This window comes from Bombina bombina, chromosome 7 (genome assembly GCF_027579735.1).
Source record: "Bombina bombina isolate aBomBom1 chromosome 7, aBomBom1.pri, whole genome shotgun sequence".
Taxonomy (NCBI): domain Eukaryota; kingdom Metazoa; phylum Chordata; class Amphibia; order Anura; family Bombinatoridae; genus Bombina; species Bombina bombina.
Genome location: NC_069505.1, coordinates 283,891,203 through 283,917,127, shown reverse-complemented (window position 1 = coordinate 283,917,127; position 25,925 = coordinate 283,891,203). Strand labels below are relative to the sequence as shown.

General features: G+C 39.7%; 1 protein-coding gene and 1 non-coding gene across 2 annotated transcripts in view; both read left to right on the top strand.

Annotated features, from left to right (window-relative positions):
- The window catches only part of QARS1 (glutaminyl-tRNA synthetase 1), a 173,895-nt gene extending 148,683 nt beyond the window's left edge, over nt 1-25,212 (top strand). The window contains exons 19-24 of the mRNA XM_053720807.1: nt 12,447-12,551; nt 13,052-13,144; nt 14,156-14,283; nt 14,372-14,438; nt 23,823-23,948; nt 24,980-25,212. Coding sequence (XP_053576782.1) covers nt 12,447-12,551; nt 13,052-13,144; nt 14,156-14,283; nt 14,372-14,438; nt 23,823-23,948; nt 24,980-25,030 — 570 coding nt within the window. The 3' untranslated portion in view covers nt 25,031-25,212. The remainder of the gene's footprint in view (nt 1-12,446; nt 12,552-13,051; nt 13,145-14,155; nt 14,284-14,371; nt 14,439-23,822; nt 23,949-24,979) is intronic.
- On the top strand, nt 4,010-4,139 carry LOC128637120 (small nucleolar RNA SNORA14). Its single transcript, XR_008398984.1, has one exon. It is a non-coding gene; the product is annotated as a small nucleolar RNA SNORA14 (small nucleolar RNA).
- Nucleotides 25,213-25,925: the final 713 nt, after the last annotated feature.

Genomic DNA, 25,925 nt, shown 5'->3' with positions numbered 1-25,925 from the left:
TTAGCGGCGAAAAATTCAGGGTTTGCTATTGTGGCGCGCAGAGCGCTTTGGCTAAAGTCTTGGTCAGCGGATGCGTCCTCCAAGAACAAATTGCTTAACATACCTTTCAAGGGGAAAACGCTGTTTGGCCCTGACTTGAAAGAGATTATTTCAGATATCACTGGGGGAAAGGGCCACGCCCTTCCTCAGGATAGGTCTTTTAAGGCTAAAAATAAACCAAATTTTCGTCCCTTTCGCAGAAACGGACCAGCCTCAAGTTCTACATCCTCTAAGCAAGAGGGTAATACTTCTCAAACCAAGCCAGCCTGGAGGCCAATGCAAGGCTGGAACAAAGGTAAGCAGGCCAAGAAACCTGCCACTGCTACCAAGACAGCATGAGATGTTGGCCCCCGATCCGGGACCGGATCTGGTGGGGGGCAGACTTTCTCTCTTCGCTCAGGCTTGGGCAAGAGATGTTCTGGATCCTTGGGCGCTAGAAATAGTCTCCCAAGGTTATCTTCTGGAATTCAAGGAGCTACCCCCAAGGGGAAGGTTCCACAGGTCTCAATTGTCTTCAGACCACATAAAAAGACAGGCATTCTTACATTGTGTAGAAGACCTGTTAAAAATGGGAGTGATTCACCCTGTTCCATTAGGAGAACAAGGGATGGGATTCTACTCCAATCTGTTCATAGTTCCCAAAAAAGAGGGAACGTTCAGACCAATCTTAGATCTCAAGATCCTAAACAAGTTTCTCAGGGTTCCATCGTTCAAAATGGAAACCATTCGGACAATTCTTCCTACCATCCAGGAAGGTCAATTCATGACCACGGTGGATTTAAAGGATGCGTATCTACATATTCCTATCCACAAGGAACATCATCGGTTCCTAAGGTTCGCCTTTCTGGACAAGCATTACCAGTTTGTGGCACTTCCATTCGGATTAGCCACTGCTCCAAGAATTTTCACAAAGGTACTAGGGTCCCTTCTAGCGGTGCTAAGACCAAGGGGCATTGCAGTAGTACCTTACTTGGACGACATACTGATTCAAGCGTCGTCTCTGCCACAAGCAAAGGCTCATACGGACATTGTCCTGGCCTTTCTCAGATCTCACGGGTGGAAAGTGAATGTAGAAAAAAGTTCTCTATCCCCGTCAACAAGAGTTCCCTTCTTGGGAACAATAATAGACTCCTTAGAAATGAGGATTTTTCTGACAGAGGCCAGAAAATCAAAACTTCTAAGCTCTTGTCAAGTACTTCATTCTGTTCTTCTTCCTTCCATAGCGCAGTGCATGGAAGTAATAGGTTTGATGGTCGCGGCAATGGACATAGTTCCTTTTGCGCGAATTCATCTAAGACCATTACAACTGTGCATGCTCAGTCAGTGGAATGGGGATTATACAGACTTGTCTCCGACGATACAAGTAGATTAGAGGACCAGAGATTCACTCCGTTGGTGGCTGTCCCTGGACAACCTGTCACAAGGGATGAGCTTCCGCAGACCAGAGTGGGTCATTGTCACGACCGACGCCAGTCTGGTGGGCTGGGGCGCGGTCTGGGAATCCCTGAAAGCTCAGGGTCTTTGGTCTCGGGAAGAATCTCTTCTCCCGATAATTATTCTGGAACTGAGAGCGATATTCAATGCTCTCAAGGCTTGGCCTCAGCTAGCAAAGGCCAAATTCATACGGTTTCAATCAGACAACATGACGACTGTTGCGTATATCAACCATCAGGGGGGAACAAGGAGTTCCCTGGCGATGGAAGAAGTGACCAAAATAATTCAATGGGCGGAGACTCACTCCTGCCACTTGTCTGCAATCCACATCCCAGGAGTGGAAAATTGGGAAGCGGATTTTCTGAGTCGTCAGACATTTCATCCGGGGGAGTGGGAACTCCATCCGGAAATCTTTGCCCAAATAATTCAATTGTGGGGCATTCCAGACATGGATCTGATGGCGTCTCGTCAGAACTTCAAGGTTCCTTGCTACGGGTCCAGATCCAGGGATCCCAAGGCGACTCTAGTGGATGCGCTAGTAGCACCTTGGACCTTCAACCTAGTTTATGTGTTCCCACCGTTTCCTCTCATTCCCAGGCTGGTAGCCAGGATCAAACAGGAGAGGGTATCGGTGATCTTGATAGCTCCTGCGTGGCCACGCAGGACTTGGTATGCAGATCTGGTGAATATGTCATCGGCTCCACCATGGAAGCTACCTTTGAGACAGGACCTTCTTGTTCAAGGTCCGTTCGAACATCCGAATCTGGCCTCACTCCAACTGACTGCTTGGAGATTGAACGCTTGATTTTATCAAAGCGAGGGTTCTCAGATTCTGTCATTGATACTCTTGTTCAGGCTAGAAAGCCTGTAACTAGAAAAATCTACCATAAAATATGGAAAAAATATATCTGTTGGTGTGAATCTAAAGGATTCCCATGGAACAAGATAAAAATTCCTAAGATTCTATCCTTTCTTCAAGAAGGTTTGGAGAAAGGATTATCTGCAAGTTCTTTGAAGGGACAGATTTCTGCTTTATCTGTTTTACTTCACAAAAAGCTGGCGGCTGTGCCAGATGTTCAAGCTTTTGTTCAGGCTCTGGTTAGAATCAAGCCTGCTTACAAACCTTTGACTCCTCCTTGGAGTCTCAATTTAGTTCTTTCAGTTCTTCAGGGGGTTCCGTTTGAACCCCTACATTCCGTTGATATCAAGTTATTATCTTGGAAAGTTTTGTTTTTGGTTGCAATTTCTTCTGCTAGAAGAGTTTCAGAGTTATCTGCTCTGCAGTGTTCTCCTCCTTATCTGGTGTTCCATGCAGATAAGGTGGTTTTGCGTACTAAACCTGGTTTTCTTCCGAAAGTTGTTTCTAACAAAAATATTAACCAGGAGATAGTCGTGCCTTCTTTGTGTCCGAATCCAGTTTCAAAGAAGGAACGTTTGTTACACAATTTGGATGTAGTTCGTGCTCTAAAATTCTATTTAGAGGCTACAAAGGATTTCAGACAAACTTCTTCCTTGTTTGTTGTTTATTCTGGTAAAAGGAGAGGTCAAAAAGCAACTTCTACCTCTCTCTCTTTTTGGCTTAAAAGCATCATCCGATTGGCTTATGAGACTGCCGGACGGCAGCCTCCTGAAAGAATCACAGCTCACTCCACTAGGGCCGTGGCTTCCACATGGGCCTTCAAGAACGAGGCTTCTGTTGAGCAGTTATGTAAGGCAGCGACTTGGTCTTCACTGCACACTTTTACCAAATTTTACAAATTTGATACTTTTGCTTCTTCTGAGGCTATTTTTGGGGGAGAGGTTTTGCAAGCCGTGGTGCCTTCCATCTAGGTGACCTGATTTGCTCCCTCCCATGTGTCCTAAAGCTTTGGTATTGGTTCCCACAAGTAAGGATGACGCCGTGGACCGGACACACCTATGTTGGAGAAAACAGAATTTATGCTTACCTGATAAATTACTTTCTCCAACGGTGTGTCCGGTCCACGGCCCGCCCTGGTTTTTTTAATCAGGTCTGATGAATTATTTTCTCTAACTACAGTCACCACGGTATCATATGATTTCTCCTATGCATATTCCTCCTTTACGTCGGTCGAATGACTGGGGAAGGCGGAGCCTAGGAGGGATCATGTGACCAGCTTTGCTGGGCTCTTTGCCATTTCCTGTTGGGGAGGAGAATATCCCACAAGTAAGGATGACGCCGTGGACCGGACACACCGTTGGAGAAAGTAATTTATCAGGTAAGCATAAATTCTGTTTTTTTCTTTCATGATTCAGCAATTTTAAGCAACTTATTTACTCATTAATTTTTTCTTCGTTCTCTTGGTATCTTAATTTGAAAAGCAGGAATGTAAGCTTGGGAGCCGGCCCATTTTTGGTTCAGTACCTGGGTAGTGCTTGCTGATTTGGTGGGTAAATGATGTAGCAAGATTGATAATGAGTACATTAGAAAATTGCTTAAAATTTTTGCTATCTGAATCATAAAAGAGAAAATTTGGGTTTCATATCACTTTAATGTATTTAGTGATTCTGTAGATGTCTGCATCTCTAAACCCCCCCAGCAATCTCTTGTGGTGGTTGGGACAAGAAAAGATGCAAGATTATACATCATGAGATTTCCAAAGTGCAGCGATTTTATGTCCCTGCGCTATTTCACCTCTCGTACAAAACTGGCACTCATGCAAAGCTAATTGTGCCACCTGTGACTTTTATGGTTTCCAGACATTTGTCAAACTATTATTAACATTGTGCCAGTTCTGAAATGTATCCGTGTGTTTAATGAGCAATGGATGAGCGATCAGGGCACTTTGCAAACACGTCTAAAGGGTTAAAACAATAATACAGTAATCCAGATAAAGGCTATATTTTTTTATTTTTTTTTGCAAACCATATGATTGAGCTGTCCCAGTATACAATTAAAGGGTTATGAAACCCACATTTTTTTTTTCTTTCATGATTCAGAGGGAGCATGTGATTTTTAAACAACTTTTTCAATTTACTTTTATCTAATTTAATTTGTTCGCTTGGTATTCCTTGTTGAAAAGGATACCTAGGTAGGCTCAGGAGCGGCTGATTGGTGGCTGCACGTGTATGCCTCATATCATTAGCTCACCCAATGCGTTAACTAGCTCCCAGTAGTACATTTCTGTTTTTTCCACAAAGGGTACGAAGAGAATGAATCAAATTAGATTGTAAATTGGAAAGCTGCTTAAAATTGTATTCTCTATGAATCGAGAAAGAAAAATGTTGGGTTTCATATCCCTTTGATGAAAGCTCTGCAGCAAGCGATTTAACGCAGGTTTATTCCCCCCCCCCCTTTTTTTTTTTTTTTTTTTTTTTTAGAGACCGGCACTGGTTGGTGCATGTGCACTGTTTATGCAGCGTGTTTACTTCTGACAAAGGCCTTATATGCTTGAAGGTTGGCCTTGGGAGTTACATAAGTTTAAAGGGCCACTGTACTGTAAAATTAGTTTACCCTTATGTCCCCAATTACTTGTTTTGCTTACTGCAGAGAATTAAAGGGATATTCCGATCAAAATTTAAATGCACATAGATGTATTACACCTTTTGAATAGAATCATATTTGTAATAAACATGTATTGGCAAAAATGCTTCTAGTAAAAGTTACTACTGTTTTAGTGTTAACAGACGGTACAAGAACCTTATTCTCTCTGAGCAAGTGCCGTGTTTAAAATGCTGGTGCATACTTAAATACACTTTCTTTTATGTAATTGGCAAGAGTCCATGAGCTAGTGACATATGGGATATACATTCCTACCAGGAGGGGCAAAGTTTCCCAAACCTCAAAATGCCTATAAATACACCCCCCACCACACCCACAATTTAGTTTTACAAACTTTGCCTCCTATGGATTTCTACGTTGATATGCGCTTCTCAGCATTGTTGAAGCCTGATTCCTCTCAGAGTACAGCGAATGTCAGAGGGACGTGAAGGGAGTATCACTTATTGAATACAATGATTTCCCTAACGGGGGTCTATTTCATAGGTTCTCTGTTATCGGTCGTAGAGATTCATCTCCTACCTCCCTTTTCAGATCGACGATATACTCTCATATACCATTACCTCTACTGATAACTGTTTCAGTACTGGTTTGGCTATCTGCTATATGTGGATGGGTGTCTTTGGATAAGTATGTTTTTTATTACTTAAGACACTCTCGGCTATGGTTTGGCACTTTATGCATTTATATAAAGTTCTAAATATATGTATTGTACTTGTATTTGCCATGAGTCAGGTTCGTTCATGTATTTCCTTCTGCAGACAGTCAGTTTCATATTTGGGGAATATAAACATTTTTTAAGAAAAAAAATTCTTACCTGGGGTTTAGTCTTTTTTTTTCAATTGACTACTTCTTGCAAATTGCGGGCAGTATTAGGCCTGCGGGTGCACCAAATGCTAAACTTTATGGCGTCATTCTTGGCGCGAGAATTTTTTGGCGCGAAAAATAAGTCTATGACGCAACTTCATTGTTTCCGGCGTCATAGTTGACGCCGAAGTCTTACACACGGTTGCGTCATTTCCGGTTATTTTTGGCGCCAAAAAAGTTTTCAGGTAAGTTGTGCGTAATACTTGGCGCCAAACTTTTTCATTATTTCAATACCCCACTGATGTTTGCCTCTTGCCTTTTTTTCTATCAGAGGGCTATGCTATTTGCATTTTTTCCCATTCCTGAAACTGTCATATAAGGAAATTGATAATTTTGCTTTATATGTTGTTTTTTCTTTTACATTTTGCAAGATGTCTCAATCTGATCCTGCCTCAGAAGTTTCTGCTGGAACATTGCTGCCTGACATCGGTTCTACCAAAGCTAAGCGCATTTGTTGTAAGATTGTGGAAATTATTTTGCCGAATGTCATTTGTAATAGTTGTCATGATAAACTTTTACATGCAGATAGTGTGTCCATCAGTAATAGTACATTGCCAGTTGCAGTTCCTTCAACTTCTAATGTACATGATATACCTATGAATTTTAAAGAATTTGTTTCTGATTCTATCCAGAAGGCTTTGTCTGCATTTCCACCTTCTAATAAACGTAAAAGGTCTTTTAAAACTTCTCATTTAGCTGATGAAATTTCAAATAACCAACAACATAATAATTTATCCTCTTCTGATGAGGATCTGGAAGTGAAAAGGTGCAACAGCACTACGCTGATGTTAAGGGAGATGCTATTATAATTGGATTAAATTTCCTTAGCTGGAGTGCTTATGCATGGATAGACTTGAAGACAAAATCAACATAGAAGTTGAACAAAAGTATGCATTTATATAGCACTTCACTCTCCCAATAAGTAACTGTAATTATAACATCCTGTTGGGAGATGTGATTAGGTGATAGAAGTTAAAATATAACCTTTATTGGTTTATTTAAAATTGGAGAACAAACAACAACAACATAGAATTTAAAAACCGCAAAAAGTTTTGGACCAGTAGAGCTTTTATTAGCTATCACGTAGAGGTACTAGATATTTGTGGTTTGAAGCAAAGTTATCACCAAATACATTGAGGGTTAGATTTTATTAAGTTGGGGTTTGTGTGTTATTTAAATTGTCAACTGAATAATATATATCCCCAAATCGGAATTTATAAAGTCACCCCTAATTATAAGACAAATACTGTCATACAGTGTCTTTTATCAGTGGCTCAAATATGTAATAGGTGAATTTGCCGTGTATTTTCACTTTCACTGGATAATAGATATACTCGGCTTAGTGTAAATAAAATAGCCTTCGCTTGTATACCGAAAGTTTTTTGCGCAGAGTCTTTTGTCAGTGGCTCATATTGTTCAATTGTAAAAGTTTTTTTGCACAGTCTTTTGTCAGTGGCTCATATTGTTCAATTATAAAATATGATTGAACATTCTTGTATAATTGTTGAATATCACCTAGTGTAGCAGTGTATCTCTAATCAGTGATTCATAATGTCCACTTATTAAAAGATTACTTTTAAAGAGCATATATTATCAGTCTTTAAATAAAAGATGGTTACCATTTTGGTATTTCACAAACTTGATGTATTTTTGTTGCACTTTATTGGTGATTGTATTAACGTTCGTGAATCTATAATATCCAGTAATTAGATCATCTTGAAAGTACCAACTTTCAAGATGGTGACTATATAAGGACTATTCTGCCTTTTGTTCAGCGAGGACATTATATGTCCACAATAGACTTGCAGGATGCATACCTTCATATTCCGATTCATCCAGAACATTATCAGTTTCTGAGATTCTCTTTTCTAGACAAGCATTACCAATTTGTTGCTCTTCCATTTGGCCTAGCAACCGCTCCAAGAATCTTTTCAAAGGTTCTAGGTGCCCTACTCTCTGTAATCAGAGAACAGGGTATTGCGGTGTTTCCTTATTTGGACAATATCTTGGTACTAGCTCAGTCTTTACGTTCTGCAGAATCTCACAAGAATCAACTAGTGTTGTTTCTTCGGAAACATGGTTGGAGGATCAATTTACCAAAACGTTTCTCGATTCCTCAGACAACGGTCACCTTTTTAGGCTTCCAGATAGATTCAGTGTCCATGACTCTGTCTCTAACAGACAAGAGACGTTTAAAATTGGTTGCAGTCTGCCGGCACCTTCAGTAATTCCCTTCAGTGGCTATGTGCATGGAAGTTTTAGGTCTCATGACTGCAGCATCGGACACGATCCCCTTTGCTCGTTTTCACATGAGACCTCTACAGCTTTTTATGCTGAACCAATGGTGCAGGGATTATACAAAGATATCACAATTAATATCCTTAAATCCCAATGTACGACACTCTCTGACGTGGTGGATAGATCACCATCGTTTAGTTCAGGGGGCTTCATTTGTTCAGCCAACCTGGACTGTGATCACAACAGATGCGAGTCTTTCAGGTTGGGGAGCTGTTTGGGGATCTCTGACAGCACAAGGGGTTTGGAAATCTCAAGAGGCGAGATTACCAATAAATATTTTAGAACTCCGTGAAATTCTCAGAGCTCTTCAGTTTTGGCCTCTGTTAAAGAGAACCGTTAATTTGTTTTCAGACAGAAAATATCACAACAGTGGCATATGTCAATCATCAGGGTGGGACTCACAGTCCCCAAGCTATAAAAGAAGTATCTCGGATACTTGCTTGGGCGGAATCCAGCTCCTGTCTAATCTCTGCGGTGCATATCCCAGGTGTAGACAATTGGGAGGCGGATTATCTCAGTCGTCAGACTTTACATCCAGGGGAGTGGTCTCTCCATCCAGATGTGTTTTCTCAGATTGTTCAGATGTGGGGTCTTACAGAGATAGATCTCATGGCCTCTCATCTAAACAAGAAACTTCCCAGATACCTGTCCAGGTCCAGGGATGTTCAGGCGGAAGCAGTGGATGCGCTGACACTTCATTGGCGTTATCATCCTGCTTACATTTTACCGCCTCTAGTTCTCCTTCCAAGAGTGATCTCCAAAATCATCATGGAACAATTGTTTATGTTGCTGGTGGCTCCAGCATGGCCTCACAGGTTTTGGTATGCGGATCTGGTTCGGATGTCCAGTTGCCCGCCTTAGCCACTTCCGTTAAGGCCGGACCTACTGTCTCAAGGTCCGTTTTTCCATCAGGATCTCAAATCATTACATTTGATGGTATGGAAATTGAACGCTTAGTACTAAGTCATAGCGGTTTCTCTGACTCAGTGATTAATGCTATGTTACAAGCTCGTAAATCTGTCTCTAGAAAGATTTATTATAGAGTTTGGAAGACTTACATTTCATGGTGTTCTCTTTGCATTATTTTAGAATTCCTACAATTTTACAGTTTCTTCAGGATGGTTGGGATAAGGGTTTGTCTGCAAGTTCCTTGAAGGGACAAATCTCTGCTCTTTCTGTTTTATTTCACAGAAAGATTGCTATACTTCCTGATATTCACTGTTTTGTACAGGCTTTAGATCGTATTAAGACTGTCATTAAATCAATTTCTCCTCCTTGGAGTCTTAATTTGGTTCTGAAGGCTTTACAGGCTCCTCCATTTGAGCATATGCATTCTATGGACATTAAACTACTTTCTTGGAAAGTGTTGTTCCTTTTGGCTATCTCTTCTGCTAGAAGAGTTTCTGGGCTATCTGCTCCTTCTTGTGAGTCTCCTTTTTTGATTTTTCATCAGGATAAGGCAGTTTAGCGGACTTCTTTTCAATTTTTACCCAAGGTTGTGAATTCTAACAACATTAATAGAGAAATTGTTGTCCCTTCCTTGTATCCTAATCCTAAGAATTCTTTGGAAAGATCCTTACATTCTTTGGATGTGGTAAGAGCTTTGAAATATTATGTGGAAGCTACTAAAGATTTCAGGAAGACTTCCAGTCTATTTGTTTTATTTTCTGGTCCTAGGAAAGGTCAGAAGTCTTCTGCTGTTTCCTTGGCTTCTTGGTTGAAACTTTTGATTCATCAAGATTATTTGGAGTCGGGTCAGGACCCGCCTCAGAGAATTACAGCTCATTCTACTAGATCAGTCTCTACTTCGTGGGCCTTTAAGAATGAAGCTTCAGTTGATCAGATTTGCAAAGCGGCAACTTGGTCCTCTTTGCATACATTTACTAATTTCTACCGTTTTGATGTATTTGCTTCTTCGGAAGCAGTTTTTGGTAGAAAAGTTCTTCAGGCAGCTGTTTCAGTTTGATTCTTCCGTTTTTTATTTGTTTTTTTCTTTAATTTTAATTTTTTTTATATTTAAATATTTTTATTAGATTTTCAAATAAAATAAACAAGTACAGCAATAGTACGACCAATGCGTACAATTTCAACAGCATAACATAAACAGTGGATACTTAAGGAAGCACAATGTGTGCGTTAAATAAACATACAAACATACGCAAGCCCTCTATCCAGTATAGGGTGTTATCAAAGTTGTTCACTTTAATCTGATGTGAGTGGGGGAGGGGGTGGGGGAAGGGATCATCTGGGAAGGGGGAACAAGACCTAGGGCAAAGGGCATGAACCTAACAAGGACTCCAGGCTTAACGTAGTAGGTGTGGGATGGCGGACTGATGCTACTAGGGGAAGATAGGTTGTCTTAAGTCTCAAAGCTAGGGAGCCATAAAGTGTCGAACCCATTCTTCCATTCTGCCCAAATTTAGTTCAAAGAAGTCAACTCTCCCCTTGGAGTAATAAAAAATCTTTTCCATAGAGTAAATATAGGCCATGGTTTGAGTAATGTCAGACCAAGAGGTGGGGCTAGTTCTCTTCCAAGCTCTGGCGATGTTAAGCTTAACAGCTGAGAGAAGATAAATACTTAATGAAGCGTAGTGTCTGGGCAATTTACAAGTACCTACGTGGAGTAGGGAGAGAGATAACCATGCTTGCTAGCGTTGTGAAGCACTTTCTCCAGAGGGGCCTCAGCTTTGGGCAGCTCCACCAAATGTGTGTCATGTCACCTATCATACCGCAACCCCTCCAACAAATAGGAGATGCCCCGGGGAAGATTGCAGCCAGTCTAGCAGGCACATAATACCATTGTGTGAACAATTTAATATGTCTCATGCATAGTGACACAGTGAAGGGTTTTATTTGTTAGAAGCAGTGTACGGTGCCATTCTTTAGTGGGGGCAGTGAACTCAAGTTTCTGTTCCCATTTAGCGATATGTATTGCTTTATCTGCAGGGGCCGCACCCTCCATGATAGAGTAATGGAAAGATAGTGGCTTTCCCAACCTCAGTCCCTGTTGCCATCTGGACTCCCAGATGGTTAATGGCCGAGAAAGAGACGGTTTAAAACCCCAACTAGTCAAAAAGCTGAGGACCCTGACATATTCGAAGTTCATATAGGGCGGAGGAGGCGATGATCCACCGATGACCAAAGGTCTTCCACTCTTGAAATGCCTAGTCTCAAGCATACCGTTGGGTGTGAGTCAGGAAAATGGCTATTTTTATCCCTCCCTTTCTAGTGACTTTTGCGTGGAGTTCCACATCTTGGGTATTGCTATCCCATACGTCACTAGCTCATGGACTCTTGCCAATTACATGAAAGAAAACATAATTTATGTAAGAACTTGCCTGATAAATTTCTTTAATATTGGCAAGACTCCATGAGGCCCACCCTTTTTATGGTGGTTATTATTTTTTGTATAAAGCACAATTATTTCCAAATTTCTTTTGTTGATGCTTTCTACTCCTTTCTTTATCACCCCACTGCTTGGCTATTCGTTAAACTGAATTGTGGGTGTGGTGAGGGGTGTATTTATAGGCATTTTGAGGTTTGGGAAACTTTGCCCCTCCTCGTAGGAATGTATATCCCATACGTCACTAGCTCATGGACTCTTGCCAATATGAAAGATGAATTTATCAGGTAAGTTCTTACATAAATTATGTTTTTGAAACATCTATAACTTTTACAAAAATGCTTCTATTTAAAACTGAAATGCATCCATGTGAAATCAAATATGAGTGGAATGTCCCTTTAAATATTTGGAAAGCTATGTCTTTTTGCTAATTTTTACCATCACCTGTTCTCAAGATCAGTAATTGGGCTGACCCTGCAAAAAGAGCAGAGCTGTTTTTTTTTTTTTGTTTGTTTGTTTTTTTTAATCTATACACAAAGCCTAATAGTTAGGTATATAAATGCAAATTATGGTTGGTGGTTTCAATGAACAAAACCAGGTATTTCAGATACTAAAATCTTTATGATGGTTTAATTTATGATGGTGTCTCCTGTTTACGTATCCTTTCTACAGATAATACAGCAGTATTCATATTTTCAGTCTATGTGGTGATTTCAATAAGCAAAAACTATTTCAGGTGTCACAGTAAAGGTAAAGGAGCTACCTGCAAACAATTGGTAAAGAAAAGTCACTAGGCTGCTGGTAGTGCCTGTCTATAGCGAAAATGTTAATGATTCTGTAGAAGCCACAGAAGGGACTTTCGTTTCAGATTGCTGCAGCAGAGCATCTCAGGATATCCTCTCTCCCTAAACATACAATAGCTGTCTATTTTTTATTTTTTTTTAACAGGCAATTGATGTCACGGTCCCGAATTTTCCAGCTAATGAGTCCAAAGGATTTCACACCGTTCCTTTCACTTCAACAGTTTACATCGAACAGACGGACTTTAAAGAGGTAAAATACATGGGGGGTCAGTTCCAGTTCTGATTAACGCACATGAGATATCCTGTGTGTCCTTCAGTTAAATACACGAGAAAGTTATATTTTATATTTTACCATCAAATAAAAGAACATTAGTGAATACTATTAACATGCTACATTTGAATTAGATCTATCTAAAGTGGTCATGTTGGCTGTGGTGCATAGAAAAGCACCACTGACTGCTGTCTATGGCCTCTAAGTGCTCTTGAAAATCCATGTTACCATACAGAAGCTGCTGTCTTAGGTGGCAATTATACGTTTCTGCTGGTGTTTTCCTTTATTGAAGATGCCATGTGGTGTATGGGGTACGCACAGAATACTCTGTGAGAATGAAGTGTGCACGTGCACAGGGACCTCTACTAGTAAATTAGAATACCAAGTCTGTAGGGCTCCCATAACAGGACAGGTCGTTGGTTTCCAGGATGACTGGGGGGCTTGTTTTTGCCTTGTTTGATGTGGGGCTCTCTTTGTAGGTGATGGAGAAAGGATACAAACGCCTGACGCCAGATCAGCCTGTTGGGCTTCGCCACGCTGGTTACGTTATTTCTGTAAAGAATGTGGTGAAGGTGAGTGTGTTACCCAGAATCCTGTCTGCTGCAGAGGGGTATAGGTGAAATAAAAATGCTTCTTTTCCTGTGTAGCTGCCTGCGCACAAATGATACAACTATTATGTGGGGATCACTTTAAAGTGATTGTATAAGGAATTAAAGCCCCGTATTAAAAAATACTTTTAAAAACAGGGGTACTTTAATTCATCAAACTTTACAAACACGCTTTTTTTTATTTTTCTAATACTTACCTTTTTGTTAGGGTAAACAAAACATAACGAATCCGGATTCCTCCAATCGTTGCATGGCCGCATTGGCATCCAGCTCCGTGGGGCACATAACGATTGGAGGAAGCCGGATTTGTCATCGATATACAAAATACAGGAGGAGAAATGGGCAGAAGATCGGCGGCCTTTTTACTGTAACAAAAATGTTGGGTGTTTTTGTTTTTTAAAAAGAGTGTTTGTAAAGTTTGATGAATTAAAGTACCCATGTTTTTAATACTGGGCTTTAATTCCTTATACTTTACAATCACTTTAATGGCTAAGATATAGAACTTTCTACTGTACTTTTCTCCTCTGTTCTGCTTTGTATAGGAAATGTAAGCCATTGATTTAATTTGCATGCATCTAATAATGCAGAATCTGACTCTGAAACAGCTGAATCCTCTAAAGATCTAGTTGTTGAATCTGAGAATTACTTTGCATTCCTAAAACCCCCCAACAATCTTCTGTGGTGGTTGGGACAAGAAGGTATGCCAGAATATACATAGCGAGATGTCCAACGTGCAGCGACATTGTGCAGCTGCGCTATTTCCCTTCTCGCACACGCATTTGTACCTCCAGACCTTGCACGGTTGTCTAATTGTCTGAGCAGACACACAGTATTCTTTACCTCTAGGCTCTTGCAACAAGACTTTGTACTTGAATTGAAAGAAAACATTTAGTAGAATTTGCCCCCCCCCCCCCTTCTATGCATAGATCTATACGTTGTATGTGCATATTTCACATCTAATTTATTGTTCCATAGGATGAAAGTGGTAAAGTAATTGAGCTGGAAGTGACCTGTGTGAGATCGGATGCATCTGACAAACCAAAAGCGTTTATACACTGGGTGTCGGATCCCCTGCAGTGCGAAGTGCGTCTGTACGACCGGCTGTGAGTACTGATGTTCGTGTTACTGCCAGATGCCTGGACTTCTCCTATAAAATAATCACCTGGGTAAATATCTTATTGTTTATTCTAGATTCCTTCACAAAAGCCCAGAGGATCCTTCGGAAGTACCGGGTGGATTTTTAAGCGATTTGAATTCAGTATGTATAATTCACTGTCATCTTACTGAAGTGATGTCTGTCTGTACATATGCGTATTTAAAGGGACACTCAAGTCAAAATTAAACTTTCATGATTCAGATAGAGCAGCAATTTTAAACAGCTTTCCAATTTACTTCCATTAACAAAATGTGCTGTCTTTTTATATTTACACTTTTTGAGTCACCAGCTCTTATTGAGCATGTGCAAGAATTCACAGAATAATATGTATATGCATTTGTGATTGGCTGATAGCTGTCACATGATGCAGTGGGAGTGAAAATAGATAAACTTTTAAATTTGTCCCCAAAAAATCTACTACTCATTTGAAGTTCAGACTAAGTGCTATTGCATTGTCTTTTTATGCAAATCTACTGTATTTACTGGTCCTTTGATTTTTCAATAGAAACATTCAATTCCATTAGCAAAAATGCTTCTAGTAAAACTTATTACTGTTTTCAATGTCATATGTACATATGCTGTGAGGCCACGTGCACCGGCATTTAATCACCATTTCTTTTTTAGAGAGTCAAGCAGTGACACAAATGAACTCTACACTGATGCATTATACATCGCCACCAGTTTGTATCCTGATGGGCTAGTCACATGTAGCATATGTGCATATGCCTCTTAAAAACAGTTATAACTTTTACTAGATGCATTTTTGCTAATGGAGAATTATATTGTACAATTACTTCTAAATAACATATACACTCACCGGCTACTTTATTTTGTACACCTGTTCAATTGCTTGGTAACATAAATTGCTAATCAGCAATCATCACATGGCAGCAACTCAATGCATTTAGGCATCTAGATGTGGTGAAGATAACTTGCTGAAGTTCAAACTGAGCATAAGAAAGGGGATTTAAGTGACTTTGAATGTGGCATGGTTGTTGGTGCCAGACGGGCTGGTCTGAGTATTTAAAAAAAAATCTACTGGGATTTTTACACACAACCATCACTAGGGTTTACAGAGCATGGTCCGAAAGAGAGAAAATATCCAGTGAGCGGCAGTTGTGTAGACGAAAATGCCTTGTTGATGTCAGAGGAGAATGGGCAGACTGGTTCGAGATTATAGAAAGGCAACAGTAAGGCAAATAACCACTTGTTACAACCAAGGTATGGAGAATACCATCTCTGAACGCACAACACGTCGAACCTTAAAGCAGATGGGTTATAGCAGCAGAAGACCACACCGGGTGCCACTCCTGTCAGCTAAGAGCAGGAAACTGAGGCTACAAAAAAAAAATTGGACAATAGAAGATTGGGAAAACGTTGCCTGGTCTGATGAGTCTCGATTTTCAGCTGCGACATTCAAATGGTAGGGTCAGAATTTGGCATAAACAACATGAAAGCATGGATTCATCCGGCCTTGTATCAACGTTTCAGGCTGGTGATGTAATGGTGTGGGGGATATTTTCTTGGCACACTTTGAGCCCCATAGTACCAATTGAGCATTGTTTAAACACCACGGCCTACCTGAGTATTGTTGCTGACCATGTCCATCCCTTTATGACTGCAGTGTACCCATCTTCTGATGACTACTTCCAGCAGGCTAATGCACCATGTCACAAAGCTCAAATCCTCTCAAACTGGCTTCTTGAAAATGACAATGAGTTCACTGTACTCCAACGGCCTCCATATTTACCAGATCTCAATCCAATAGAGCAGTGATTTTCAACCTTTTTTTTTGCCGTGGCACACTTTTTTACATAAAAAAAATCCTGTGGCACACCACCATCACAAAATGTATATAAAAATAATTTAAAAAATCACACATTGTAGCCTAATACAGCATATATATATATATATATATATATATATATATATATATATATATATATATACATACATACACACATACTGTATGCACTGTGCTATCATGCCATGCCTCCTACTAACTATACGTGACATATTGACATTCATTCACAAACAATCATGATGATTGTCTGTGAAGGAATGTCAATATGTCATGGTTGTAAATGATGCCTGCCTGTCTGCCTGATGAGCCTGTCACATACCTCTCAATATTTCAAAATTTGAAAGAGGGACACCCCTGCACTGGGAGTAAAAAACAAGCAAAATTTAAAAAAATATGTCACACTGTTGTCAGTCTGCCGCGGCACACCTGAGGATCTCTCACGGCACACTGGTTGAAAAACACTGCAATAGAGCACCTTTGGGATGTGGTGGAACGGGAGATTCGCATCATGGATGTGCAGCAACTGCGTGATGCTATAATGTCAATATGAACCAAAATATCTAAGGAATGTTTCCAACACCATGTTGAATCTATGCCACGAAGAATTAAGGCAGCTCTGAAGGCAAAAGGGGGTCTAACCCGGTACTACATACATTTGAAGACCTCACAGCAACAAGCAATCCTACAGGCTCTCTGCAAACAACATACATTTAAAAATATCCCACAGCCTTTCTGCAAACATACATTTGATATCTCCAATCAAGACAATGAATGCATTTTATTTTTATATCTGTTGGGCTAATTTGGAATTGGTTTTAACATTCCCCTCTCCCCCTCTCCAAGCTACACTTACCCCCCCCCCCCAATACACCTACCCTTCTCCCCTACCTTCTGTCTCCACTCCCTCTCCTTTAGATTGTAAGTTTGAGAGCCTCTCTACCTGTAGGCCACTTTGTATTTAAAGTGAACTACTACTGATTGCGGTCAAGGGCAGGGCATTCCTCTCCTTTCGTATAACTCAATTATTGCACCTACAACTGTAATGTACCCCAATATAGTACTTGTTTGTTTGCGTATTTAATGCATCCCTGTAATGTTCCATTATTTCTTGTATAGCGCTACGTAATCTGCTGGCGCTTTATAAATACCTGATGATGATGATATTATTATTATTATTATTGTTACTAGCAAGGTGTACCTAATAAAGTGGCCGGTGAGTGTATGTATAATGTAATCACATCCTCTCTGAGATGCCTCTTCTCCTGAGTATATAATTGTAACCAGCCTTTCTTCATATTGCAAATCTTCTATTCCTTTATCAATGTCACCCTCCTCTGTACTTTCTTTAGTTCTGTATTGCTTTTAAAAACTGAACTGGTGCCCACAATTGCACTGCACATTCCTTGTGGGGTCTTACCAATGATTTATAAAGAGAGACCATTCTATTTATGTGGATTTATACACCACGTTATACATGACAGCACCTTACTGGGTTTTACTGACATTGTATCCTATTGCTAAGTATGTTACAATAACTTCCAAGTCTTTCTCATTTATTGATATCCCTAACATAACCCCATTAAGGATATAAGTTGCAGGTGTTTTTATGCTTCCAAAATAATAATTTCTTTCATGTAATTAACAAGAGTCCATGAGCTAGTGACGTATGGGATATACATTCCTACCAGGAGGGGCAAAGTTTCCCAAACCTTAAAATGCCTATAAATACACCCCTCACCACACCCACAAATCAGTTTTACAAACTTTGCCTCCAAGGGAGGTGGTGAAGTAAGTTTGTGCTAGATTCTACGTTGATATGCGCTCCGCAGCAAGTTGGAGCCCGGTTTTCCTCTCAGCGTGCAGTGAATGTCAGAGGGATGTGAGGAGAGTATTGCCTATTGAATGCAGTGATCTCCTTCTACGGGGTCTATTTCATAAGGTTCTCTGTTATCGGTCGTAGAGATTCATCTCTTACCTCCCTTTTCAGATCGACGATATACTCTTATATTTACCATTTCCTCTACTGATTCTCGTTTCAGTACTGGTTTGGCTTTCTACAAACATGTAGATGAGTGTCCTGGGGTAAGTAAGTCTTATTTTCTGTGACACTCTAAGCTATGGTTGGGCACTTTATTTATAAAGTTATAAATATATGTATTCAAACATTTATTTGCCTTGACTCAGAATGTTCAACTTTCCTTATTTCCAGACAGTCAGTTTCATATTTGGGATTATGCTTTAAATTATCATATTTTGTCTTACCTCAAAAATTTGACTTTTTTCCCTGTGGGCTGTTAGGCTCGCGGGGGCTGAAAATGCTTCATTTTATTGCGTCATTTTTGGCGCGGATTTTTTTGGCGCAAAAATTCATTTCCGTTTCCGGCGTCATACGTGTCGCCGGAAGTTGCGTCATTTTTTGACGTTATTTTGCGCCAAAGATGTCGGCGTTCCGGATGTGGCGTCATTTTTGGCGCCAAAAGCATTTAGGCGCCAAATAATGTGGGCGTCTTATTTGGCGCCAAAAAATATGGGCGTCGTTTTTGTCTCCACATTATTTCAGTCTCATTTTCATTTGCTTCTGGTTGCTAGAAGCTTGATGTTTGGCATTTTTTTCCCATTCCTGAAACTGTCTTATAAGGAATTTGATTTATTTTGCTTTATATGTTGTTTTTTCTCTTACATATTGCAAGATGTCTCACGTTGCATCTGAGCCAGAAGATACTACAGGAAAACCACTGCCTGCTGGATCTACCAAAGCTAAGTGTATCTGCTGTAAACTTTTGGTAGCTATTTCTCCAGCTGTTGTTTGTAATAATTGTCATGACAAACTTGTTAAAGCAGATAATATTTCCTTTAGTGATGTACCATTGCCTGTTGCAGTTCCCTCAACATCTAAGGTGCAGAATGTTCCTGATAACATAAGAGATTTTGTTTCTGAATCCATAAAGAAGGCTTTGTCTGTTATTTCTCCTTCTAGTAAACGTAAAAAGTCTTTTAAATCTTCTCTCTCTACAGATGAATTTTTAAATGAACACCATCATTCTGATTCTTTGGACTCTTCTAGTTCAGAGGATTCTGTCTCAGAGATTGATGCTGATAAATCTTCATATTTATTTAAGATGGAATTTATTCGCTCTTTACTTAAAGAAGTACTAATTGCTTTAGAAATAGAGGATTCTAGTCCTCTTGATACTAATTCTATACGTTTGGATAAGGTTTTTAAAGCTCCTGCGGTTATTCCAGAAGTCTTTCCTGTTCCTAATGCTATTTCTGCAGTAATTGCTAAGGAATGGGATAAATTGGGTAATTCATTTACTCCTTCTAAACGTTTTAAGCAATTATATCCTGTTCCGCCTGACAGGTTAGAATTTTGGGACAAAATCCCTAAAGTTGATGGGGCTATTTCTACCCTTGCTAAACGTACTACCATTCCTACGTCAGATGGTACCTCGTTTAAGGATCCTTTAGATAGAAAAATTGAATCTTTTCTAAGAAAAGCTTATCTATGTTCAGGTAATCTTCTTAGACCTGCTATATCATTGGCTGATGTTGCTGCAGCTTCAACTTTTTGGTTGGAAACTCTAGCGCAACAAGTAACAAATCGTGATTCTCATGATATTATTATTCTTCTCCAGCATGCTAATAATTTCATCTGTGATGCCATTTTTGATATTATTAGAGTTGATGTTAGATTTATGTCTCTGGCTATCTTAGCCAGAAGAGCTTTATGGCTTAAGACTTGGAATGCTGATATGGCTTCTAAATCAACTCTACTTTCCATTTCTTTCCAGGGAAACAAATTATTTGGTTCTCAGTTGGATTCTATTATTTCAACTGTTACTGGTGGGAAAGGAACTTTTTTACCACAGGATAAAAAGTCTAAAGGTAAAAACAGGGCTAACAATCGTTTTCGTTCCTTTCGTTTCAACAAAGAACAAAAGCCTGATCCTTCGTCCTCAGGAGCAGTTTCAGTTTGGAAACCATCTCCAGTCTGGAATAAATCCAAGCCTGCTAGAAAGGCAAAGCCTGCTTCTAAGTTCACATGAAGGTACGGCCCTCATTCCAGTTCAGCTGGTAGGGGGCAGGTTACGTTTTTTCAAAGAAATTTGGATCAAATCTGTTCACAATCTTTGGATTCAGAACATTGTTTCAGAAGGGTACAGAATTGGTTTCAAGATGAGACCTCCTGCAAAGAGATTTTTTCTTTCCCATGTCCCAGTAAATCCAGTAAAAGCTCAAGCATTTCTGAATTGTGTTTCAGATCTAGAGTTGGCTGGAGTAATTATGTCAGTTCCAGTTCCGGAACAGGGGATGGGGTTTTATTCAAATCTCTTCATTGTACCAAAGAAGGAGAATTCCTTCAGACCAGTTCTGGATCTAAAATTATTGAATCGTTATGTAAGGATACCAACGTTCAAGATGGTAACTGTAAGGACTATATTGCCTTTTGTTCAGCAAGGGAATTATATGTCCACAATAGATTTACAGGATGCATATCTGCATATTCCGATTCATCCAGATCATTATCAGTTCCTGAGATTCTCTTTTCTAGACAAGCATTACCAATTTGTGGCTCTACCGTTTGGCCTTGCTACAGCTCCAAGAATTTTCACAAAGATTCTCGGTGCTCTTCTGTCTGTAATCAGAGAACAGGGTATTGTGGTATTTCCTTATTTGGACGATATCTTGGTACTTGCTCCGTCTTTACATTTAGCAGAGTCTCATACGAATCGACTTGTGTTGTTTCTTCAAGATCATGGTTGGAGGATCAATTTACCAAAAAGTTCTTTGATTCCTCAAACAAGGGTAACCTTTCTGGGTTTCCAGATAGATTCAGTGTCCATGACTCTGTCTTTAACAGACAAGAGACGTCTAAAATTGATTACAGCTTGTCGAAACCTTCAGTCACAATCATTCCCTTCGGTAGCCTTATGCATGGAAATTCTAGGTCTTATGACTGCTGCATCGGACGCGATCCCCTTTGCTCGTTTTCACATGCGACCTCTTCAGCTCTGTATGCTGAACCAATGGTGCAGGGATTACACGAAGATATCTCAATTAATATCTTTAAAACCGATTGTTCGACACTCTCTAACGTGGTGGACAAATCACCGTCGTTTAATTCAGGGGGCTTCTTTTGTTCTTCCGACCTGGACTGTAATTTCAACAGATGCAAGTCTCACAGGTTGGGGAGCTGTGTGGGGATCTCTGACGGCACAAGGAGTTTGGGAATCTCAGGAGGTGAGATTACCGATCAATATTTTGGAACTCCGTGCAATTTTCAGAGCTCTTCAGTTTTGGCCTCTTCTGAAGAGAGAATCGTTCATTTGTTTTCAGACAGACAATGTCACAACTGTGGCATACATCAATCATCAAGGAGGGACTCACAGTCCTCTGGCTATGAAAGAAGTATCTCGAATTTTGGTTTGGGCGGAATCCAGCTCCTGTCTAATCTCTGCGGTTCATATCCCAGGTGTAGACAATTGGGAAGCGGATTATCTCAGTCGCCAAACGTTGCATCCGGGCGAATGGTCTCTTCACCCAGAGGTATTTCTTCAGATTGTTCAATTGTGGGGGCTCCCAGAGATAGATCTGATGGCCTCTCATCTAAACAAGAAACTTCCCAGGTATCTGTCCAGATCCCGGGATCCTCAGGCGGAGGCAGTGGATGCATTATCACTTCCTTGGAAGTATCATCCTGCCTATATCTTTCCGCCTCTAGTTCTTCTTCCAAGAGTAATCTCCAAGATTCTGAGGGAATGCTCGTTTGTTCTGCTAATAGCTCCGGCATGGCCTCACAGGTTTTGGTATGCGGATCTTGTCCGGATGGCATCTTGCCAGCCATGGACTCTTCCGTTAAGACCAGACCTTCTGTCACAAGGTCCTTTTTTCCATCCGGATCTGAAATCCTTAAATTTAAAGGTATGGAGATTGAACGCTTGATTCTTGGTCATAGAGGTTTCTCTGACTCCGTGATTAATACTATGTTACAGGCTCGTAAATCTGTATCTCGAGAGATATATTATAGAGTCTGGAAGATTTATATTTCATGGTGTCTTTCTCATCATTTTTCTTGGCATTCTTTTAGAATACCGAGAATTTTACAATTTCGTCAGGATGGTTTGGATAAGGGTTTGTCCGCAAGTTCTTTGAAAGGACAAATCTCTGCTCTTTCTGTTCTTTTTCACAGAAAGATTGCTATTCTTCCTGATATTCATTGTTTTGTACAAGCTTTGGTTCGTATAAAACCTGTCATTAAGTCAATTTCTCCTCCTTGGAGTTTGAATTTGGTTCTGGGAGCTCTTCAAGCTCCTCCGTTTGAACCTATGCATTCATTGGACATTAAATTACTTTCTTGGAAAGTTTTGTTCCTTTTGGCCATCTCTTCTGCTAGAAGAGTTTCTGAATTATCTGCTCTTTCGTGTGAGTCTCCTTTTCTGATTTTTCATCAGGATAAGGCGGTGTTGCGAACTTCTTTTGAATTTTTACCTAAAGTTGTGAATTCCAACAACATTAGTAGAGAAATTGTGGTTCCTTCATTATGTCCTAATCCTAAGAATTCTAAGGAGAAATCATTGCATTCTTTGGATGTTGTTAGAGCTTTGAAATATTATGTTGAAGCTACGAAATCTTTCCGTAAGACTTCTAGTCTATTTGTTATCTTTTCCGGTTCTAGGAAAGGCCAGAAAGCTTCTGCCATTTCTTTGGCATCTTGGTTGAAATCTTTAATTCATCTTGCCTATGTTGAGTCGGGTAAAACTCCGCCTCAAAGAATTACAGCTCATTCTACTAGGTCAGTATCTACTTCCTGGGCGTTTAGGAATGAAGCTTCGGTTGACCAGATCTGCAAAGCAGCAACTTGGTCTTCTTTGCATACTTTTACTAAATTCTACCATTTTGATGTATTTTCTTCTTCTGAAGCAGTTTTTGGTAGGAAAGTTCTTCAGGCAGCGGTTTCAGTTTGAATCTTCTGCTTATGTTTTTTGTTAAACTTTATTTTGGGTGTGGATTATTTTCAGCAGGAATTGGCTGTCTTTATTTTATCCCTCCCTCTCTAGTGACTCTTGTGTGGAAAGATCCACATCTTGGGTAGTCATTATCCCATACGTCACTAGCTCATGGACTCTTGTTAATTACATGAAAGAAAACATAATTTATGTAAGAACTTACCTGATAAATTCATTTCTTTCATATTAACAAGAGTCCATGAGGCCCACCCTTTTTTGTGGTGGTTATGATTTTTTTGTATAAAGCACAATTATTCCAATTCCTTATTTTATATGCTTCGCACTTTTTCTTATCACCCCACTTCTTGGCTATTCGTTAAACTGATTTGTGGGTGTGGTGAGGGGTGTATTTATAGGCATTTTAAGGTTTGGGAAACTTTGCCCCTCCTGGTAGGAATGTATATCCCATACGTCACTAGCTCATGGACTCTTGTTAATATGAAAGAAATGAATTTATCAGGTAAGTTCTTACATAAATTATGTTTTTCCCACCACAGATGGTAACCTCAAAGGTCTATAATCTACCGGCTGATCTTTTGCTCCCATTTTTAATATGGACACTACATTTGTTTAATGCCAGTCTTTTTGTAAAGTAGATGCGGTGCCCATATTTATAGAGGTGCCACTCCATACATGTATGTACATATTTCTCATCCCTAATTCTGCTTCCTTTAGGACTCATTGTCTGTGATCTCCAAAGCCTTTGTTGATCAGTCTGTAAAGAACGCGAAAGCATTGGATAAATTTCAGTTTGAGCGGCTGGGATATTTCTCTGTAGATCCTGACACCACTCAAGACAAGGTCAGTGCACGCTACATCTGATGAATAAGGTTCTTATTAGACCTTTTTTTTTTTTTTTTACCAAACTCAAATATTCATTAAATGCAGTAGGAGCCATATCAATGGGTATCTTGGGTTCCTTTAAAGGGACAGTCTACTTGAAAGTTATTGTTTAAAAAGACATATTATCCCTTTATTACCCATTTCCCAGTTTTGCACAACCAGCAGGTATATAATACATTTTTTTTTTTTTTTTTTTTTTTTTTTTTTTTAACCTCTGATTACCTTGTTGCTAAGCCTCTGCAGAACCTTATCTCAGTTCTTTTTATAATCTTGCATTTTAGCCAATCAGTGCTGGTTCTTGTATAACAATTATCATTCTCCACAGGAGTGGCACACATGAACTAGCACTGTCTGGCTGTAGTGCAGGCATACAGCGCAACAACCAGCACATAAAACAATCAGGAAGTAGAATGTAATAATATTTACATAGATTCAGCTGTACAATTTAATATTCAGTAGATGTTTTTACGGCTTTATTACATACACATGGAAGTCAGAATTAAACAAAACGTTACCTCGGGATGCTCTCATGACAAGTTCTAGTAGAAGGAATTCTGAATTTATAGGTTTTAAATGTTTAAAGGGAAAGTAAAGTCAAAATGAAACTTGAGCATGTGATTTTAAACAACACTTCACTTTACTTCTATTATATAGTTTGCTTTGTTCTTTGTATAATTTATTGAGAAGCATACCTAGGTAGGCTCAGGAGCCGCAGTGCACTACTGGGAGCTAGCTGCTGATTGGTGGCTGACATATATGTGCATCTTGTAATTGTGCTCATCTAGCTCCCAATAGTGCATTCCTGCTAATTGAACAAAGGATAACAAGAGAATGAAGTAAATTGGAAAGTTGTTTAAAATTGTATGTTGTACCTAAATCATAAAAGAACGTGTCGGGTTTCATGTCACTTAAATTTTTATTAGTGATGTTTTATATACAGTCTGTGCCTATTGCAACTCTGTGACCACAATTCCCTCTGTGTTGTACAGATTGTCTTTAACAGGACGGTGACACTGAAAGAAGATCCAGGGAAGATATGAAGATCTCATGCAGGTTTACTGTGAAACAAACTATTGCCAGAGGGATCTTCAAGCTAGAAAACCGCAAAATCCGACCCGGGAGGGCACCGCACAATCCACCACCAGCCTTAACTTGCAGAAAACAAAAGGGCTCGTCCAGTGCCCAGTTTGTAATAATAATAAATATGCACTTATTTACTGTTTGTCTTTGTTTGTTCTCATGTGCCCATCACCTGCCTCGCTACACCGCTGAAGATATGGGTCAGAAAGATCCTTATTGTAATGAGCCTTCCTATGAGCGGCTGTGGTTCATTGTCCCATATAGAGAATATTCTCAATCTTTAGAGGGAAACTCTAATGCATCACTGATACTAAATTACTGTGTTTAAATACATAGGTAAAGTCCTTCTCTGGGATGCAACCATTGTGTTGTGCTTGAGAGCTGCAATTCAAATAGCAGAGTAAGTCATTTCTGTATTAGGATGTCCTTTTTAAATTTGAGAAGCCAATTAAAGGAACATATTACTCAGTTTTTTAATTAAAGGGTCAGTATACACCCATTTTCATATAACTGCATGTAATAGATACTACTATAAAGAATAATATGTACAGATACTGATGTATAAAACCTTTTAAAAGCTTACTTAGAAGCTCCAAGTTTAGTTCTGTTGATTAGGGTAGCAGTAACACCCAGTGAAAGTGGCTAAATTGCAGACACCCCCCTCCACTCCTTCCCTGCATATGAAAAGACAGATTATACAAACAGAAGCCAGCAGTAGACTGGAAGAGTAAGTCTACACTGAAGGGCCTTGGTTAGGAGTCTGAAAATCTGCATAATGTTATTAAAAAAAATAATCAGAACTATACATTGTTGCAAAAACACTCCCATCTACAAAACATTTATGCAAAGAAATTT